The sequence below is a fragment of the Phaseolus vulgaris genome, chromosome 1 (genome assembly GCF_051622355.1).
Source record: "Phaseolus vulgaris cultivar YP4 chromosome 1, ASM5162235v1, whole genome shotgun sequence".
In the NCBI taxonomy this organism is placed as follows: Eukaryota; Viridiplantae; Streptophyta; class Magnoliopsida; order Fabales; family Fabaceae; genus Phaseolus; species Phaseolus vulgaris.
In genome coordinates, this window is record NC_143498.1 from 18070669 (window position 1) to 18076641 (window position 5973).

The 5973-nt window shown below is 30.3% G+C and overlaps 1 protein-coding gene across 1 annotated transcript; it reads right to left on the reverse strand.

Annotated features, from left to right (window-relative positions):
* Window positions 1-435: 435 nt before the first annotated feature.
* Window positions 436-2421, reverse strand: LOC137813643 (putative WRKY transcription factor 75). Its single transcript, XM_068616002.2, has 2 exons — window positions 1871-2421; window positions 436-866 (listed from the first exon to the last, which is right to left on the reverse strand). Exons 1-2 carry the CDS (start codon window positions 2275-2277, stop codon window positions 689-691), a joined length of 585 nt encoding a protein of 194 aa, XP_068472103.2. The 5' UTR covers window positions 2278-2421; the 3' UTR covers window positions 436-688.
* Between the last annotated feature and the right edge of the window lie 3552 nt (window positions 2422-5973).

Sequence of the window (5973 nt, forward strand, 5' to 3'; positions counted from 1 at the left end):
GGGTTAAACTGCAAAAACAATGATTATATATAAAAAAAGTTATTAGTAGATGCAATTGAATCAATGTATTTTTCTCCTATATATATTTATTTATTTGTGCGTTTGGTTTGCTATGTGTGCTTTAGATAGAAACATTTATACTTGTTCGAGAATGAAGAAAAGTTATTGCCACGAACTTTTGTTAAAGGCTTTGTAGGCTACTACATAGTGCTGTGAATAACTTTGAAAATTAAGCATAAAGGCCTACGCGTGTCCAATAATATATACATTGATGTTACAAAACTTCTTTCAGTGTTACTGAAGATCCAGCTCCTTCAGGACAAGTTTTATGAGTAAAAATAGCTAGTTCCTTAGATTTTGACATCAATTACCCTCCTCAATGCACAAAATCAATTTTTCTACTATCTTCTTTTCCAACAGTATAATAACCAGCAATAAAAGGAATAAAGGATATTGACCTGTATATATTTTCAGCAGCACTGAGAGCTGAATTTACGTAACCTAATATTCCAATTTAAGAAGAAAAAAATGTAAAGAAAGAAAGAAGAGTTTAAGCAAACTAGATCATACTTATATGGACAATAATTTTATTTTTGTGTCAAAAGGGGAACTAAAGTACTAGAACAGTTCCCATTGACGTAATTGGCAGAAAAGACATACATCTGCCAGTGGTGGTGGAAAAGAAGCTTCAAAAGGGAGTGTATATTTGCATCTGACTCAAAATGTGTTCGAAGTTATCTGTTGTTTTCTCTATTGGGTGAGTGTGGACTCCCTCGTAAGTAGTCACCACTACCCCTTCGTCTTTGGTTAGGCGTTGGACTTGCTTCTTCACATTGCACCCTTGATGCGTGCACCGGTAGTAACTCCTACACATTTGCACTACACATTGTTATAACTACTCAAGATCTACAAGTATGAGATTTTTTTATGGTAATTCATTGGATCATGTAACCATTATATATCATTTGCATTGTTTCATGTTCAACACTTGTTTTGACATTAAATGACCAACACTCGTGTTAATTACATACTATAAGCTGAAATCTATAGTGGCATCATTCAGTTACAGTTTTTAATGTGAGAAAAGTAAGCTATTCTAATGTTATGTAGACCAAAGTTGGGTTTCTTGATGATTTCATACAGTAAATTTGGACTGGATTAAAAAGAACAATGATTTTCAGAAAAAAGTTAAATGAACCTAGCGTATGCAGTAGATACCCAGTTATCTCGCATGAACCCTTTTAATTAGATTTACATGACTTACTATTGCATTATTTTCTTTAATATTGTTGCTATTTTACTTTATTTTTATCTCTATTTGTTATACAAAAGAATTCACAAGCATAATCTATCTTTCAATTTTCTAGTTAATTATTGATATAGTATATATATTGCGTGCACGCAGGTGTGTACACACAGGTTTCGTTCGTGTTCTATTCTATTTCGATTTGACGGAAGATAAGACAAGCTACAGAAAATGGTATAGGAATGAAGAAGAAGAAGAAAAGAAAAAGAGGAAGTAATAAATTCTTTAACTTCTCCTTTAGAACCCCAACAACAAAAATTGAACCAAGACTGCTAGCTAGAACAGTGTTTTGGATTGATTATTGGTCAGTGAACTCAACAAGAACCTCGTTTTTTTGTTTCTATTTTTCTTAATTCAGAATTCAAACCGATAAGAAAGAAACATGGTGGGGTCTTGTCATGTTTGTACAATTACACACGTATTTCCTCAGTCAAACTTAGCAGGCGTGATTGGCACAAAGGAGAAGATAAGACGATGAAGAACAAGAAACGAAAGAGAGAGAAATTAAACAAAACAAAACTAGAGCAACAAGAAGAACATGAAATGAAGAAAGGTGAAACTAACCTCGGAAACTTGTTGTTTTTAACAGCCTTTTGGCCATACTTCCTCCACCGATAACCATCATCAAGAATATCAACCTGGCTCCTTGTTTGGAAAGCATATCTAGGCTTTCTAACCTTTTTCTCCCCTTTCTTTTTGTTACTATTATTACTACTACCATTTCCCAAACTACCTGACTCATCACTCCCATTAATGCCACCACTGATCTGAGACATTAACATGGCACCATCTCTACCACCTTCTCCTCTCTTTTCATGATCACTACCACTACTCTCATTACTAGGCCTTAGACCTAGGAATGCATTGGAGCTTTGACCACCAAAACCATGCTGAGAGGTTCCCACACCAGTGGTTGAAATGGGGTAGCTGGAAGAATTGGGACAAGGGAACAACATGGTATAATTCTCCATGGAAACCAAGCCAACCCCAATTTTCCTTGTTACTATATATGTTGGTAGAGAGAGAGAAAAGAAGTTGTAGGCAGTGAGAGAAGAGGGTTTGGGAAAGAAAAGTGGGTGTGGTAAAAGATTTGAAGAAATATAAATGGTAGGGGCGGCGCTTAATGTTAACGTGGCTAATATAATCGATACATACATGCACCCACCCGAATCTCGTCATCCAGGAAAGAGAAAAGAAAATCCAAATGGAAATATATATATCTCTATATATAAATATATATATATATATTATATTATATTATGTGTGTGTATATGCACGATAACATGCACACATAGAGTGGTAGTGACCATGGTGTCGTAAACGGCACGAAAATTCTCAAAGTGTGTCGTGAAAATTGAGTTTTATTTATTAGGAGGAGAGTGGATTAATTGGAATAAGAAGAGGGAGAAGTCTAAGGTGGAATTGTGAGGCGGCTCCATCATGGATAAAGACACTACACTATTATTGTTTCTTCTGTATTTCAGATTTCACATACATAGCAATTGCAATTATCTACATTATCCTTTCAAACTTCAATAATCAAACATTTCTCAAATAAAATATTAAGGATCAACTCTAAATTTCATCACTCCTTCATTTTTAATCCCTCGTTTTTCTCTTTCTCATTTTAGATTTACCATCCAAAACAACATGTCAATTTTCAATTATCAATTTTGCATAAGCTAATTTTTTTATTTATTTTTAATTGATTAAATTATTCTTCAATTTTCTTTAATGAATATGTTTTCTCTAGAGTATAATTGAACGAAAAGAAAAAAGTATATATATGGAATATTAATTATTTATCGTAAAATTAAATTGTAGAGACCAAACCACAACCGCAAACTTGTAATTTAATAAATAAACAGAAAATATGCTATCATTATCACTTTGAATATATTTTTGGGTAAAATTTAATAAGATTGCCGTACTTGACTTCTAATTGAACAAGAGCGTAAAACTAAATATTTTCTAAAACATATTACTTTATAAACACCTATAAGTTTTTCTTGCCCCTTATGATTTTGATGAAGAGTATACTGAAAGTTGTGTATAAAATATAAAGTAGATGAATAATTTAATTTTGAAATAACAGTGAAGAACTCGTGCGATTTGAATTTATACGACAGTGTCGCGTAGTGGGGTGTTAGAATTAGCAAGACAAAAAAAAAATGAAAAAATGAAAAAATGAATAAAGATTTCAAAGCTCTGACGGCAATTGGTCATGGTTTGTGAAAGTAGTTGTTTTTGTTTTGGTGGTGATAGTCATGGCCAAAACTAGAATTGGGAGTTCAATGGGTTATGGTCACAGTTCACACGTGTTGAAGACAAGTAATTTAATGCAAATAACTAAAGGTTTTGGTCAGCGAGAAAGAATGGGTGGGTGCAAACTTTTGAACATAGCACCTTCCATGAAATCACTACCTCCTCCACAAAACCATAATTCCCCCAACTCTATCTACCCTTCACAATCCACTAATTAACTCAACTCGTTTACCTACATCAACATTTAAGGCATATCAATATTTTTCTATTTAGGTATTTTTAATTAATTTTTTATTAAAAAAATATTTTATTGAATATTTAAAGTATATTTTATTTTCATTTAAGTATTCCATTATTTCATTTTTGCTATTAATAAAAAGAAGTTGTTATACCACATACAGGGATTCATATGTTTGTTGTTCTTAGCCACTCATCTTTGAGTTTTATTGCAAGATTTATTATGAGTAGCTAAACTTATCTTGTTGGGATTTGAGAGCAAGGTAATATATTTTGAGTTGTTATTTATGAATGTTTATTTCTCATGTTCAATTCTTTTGATGCTTGATGTGTGAGGACTCACCGTCTATGTTTGTAAAACTTGAATGATGCTAGGAGACACGTTTATGTATTTGAATCCTTTCAAATTAACCAAGTATGTCAATTTGTGAAGAACATTAAGTACATACATTGAACTATTCCAGCTTAATTAAGAAGCAAGTTGTTGTAAGTCAAGAAGTTAATGATAACTATGATCAAGGGATTGACTTAGTTTGACCATAAAGAATAGTGAACTTGAATAAACATAACATTTGTAAGTAATAATAACAAAAGAGATTTACAAAGTTACTTCAATCCTAGCCCTGGTTTTGAATTGTTAATCTTTTTCTTTGTTTGTATCAAGTTTCGATCCCACTAAATATAGTATTAAAATTATTATATTTATTTGATATCACCTATGCACTCAACTTTTACTGTATTTTCACCTCACTTTGAAAGATATCATTACTTTGATAATTTTTAGTCTATGTGGATACGACAACCCTTTTATCAATTGTATTCGGTTTGTTTGATGAGGTTTTAGAATAAACCTTTGGAACTTAATGAAAGTTAAAAAAACCTCCGCTATTTTGCAGAGGTTTTAAAATAAACCTTTGAAAATTAACTCAGGTTAAAAAAACTCCGTTATTTTGCAGAGGTTTTAAAATAAACCTTTAGAAATTAACTAATGTTAAAAAACCTTCGTTATTTTGCAGAGGTTTTAAAATAAATCTTTGGAAATTAACGATGGTTAAAAAAACCTTTGTTATTTTGCGGAGATTTTAAAATAAACATTTGTAAATTAACGAAGATTAAAAAACCTCTGTTATTTTGTAGAGGTTTTAAATAAACCTTTGAAAATTAGCGAAGGTTAAAAAAAATTTCATTATTTTGTTGAGGTTTTAGAATAAACCTTGGAAAATTAACGAAGATTAAAAAAACCTCCGTGATTTTGCTGAGATTTTAGAATAAACCTTTGAAAATTAACGAAGGTTAAAAAACTTATGTTATTTTCCTGATATTTTAAAATAAACCTTTGATATTTAACTAAGATTAAAAAACTTTTGATATTTTGTTCTGTTTTAAAAAATACATTCATTAATTAAATCAATTCTTAATATTATATTAATCTTTACTAAATAATTTCCGTTCAAACTTTTTTGGTGATAACTATTAGTTTATGGTTTAGTATTCAATATCATCTTCTAAAAGCCAATATCGTTTTTGAAAATTATATATATAATTTTGATTTATAAATAAGTTGAGTAAATATTATTAGTCAAATGTGTTGAATGAATATTAAAGTGTTATATTTTATTTTATTTTAACTAACTTAATTTTAAGGTTATATTTTTTTTATTAACAATGAATAAACTATTACACCCCTCTCATATAAAAGCATTAAAACAGAAAAACAGAAGGGTGTTTGAACAACAGAATAACAACTATAAACCTATCCTAGCTACCACCATCCTTCCTTGAATACACAAGGGGAGGCACAGCCTTGGGAGCCACTAGAGAAAGAAACCAGCCACAACTGGCACCAAACACCCACCAAATTTTAAGGTCATGTGTTATTCTTTGAATTGTTGTAATTGTATTTATTATGAAAATAAATGATTTTTTATAAGCATAAACTTCAAGGAGAGATCTTAAAAGATGTTTTTAATATTTACATTTTTTTCATTTTAGATGTATTATATATAATGTATATAGATATTTAAGAAGTGTAAATTTTGTTTTTCTATAAAGTTATATATTTATGTTTTAGGGACGTTAAATACACAACATACTTTATATATATATATATATATATATATATATATATATATAAATTGCCCACGTAAAAGAAATGTTTTGAATCA

What these genes read in the sequence shown, in the direction of transcription:
- LOC137813643 (XM_068616002.2), bottom strand. Translation starts at nt 2,277, where the DNA reads ATGGAGAATTATACCATGTTGTTCCCTTGTCCCAATTCTTCCAGCTAC. An exon ending in AAAAACAACAAGTTTCCGAG is followed by an intron (nt 867 to 1,870) that starts GTTAGTTTCACC and finishes GCAAATGTGTAG; the next exon opens with GAGTTACTACCGGTGCACGC.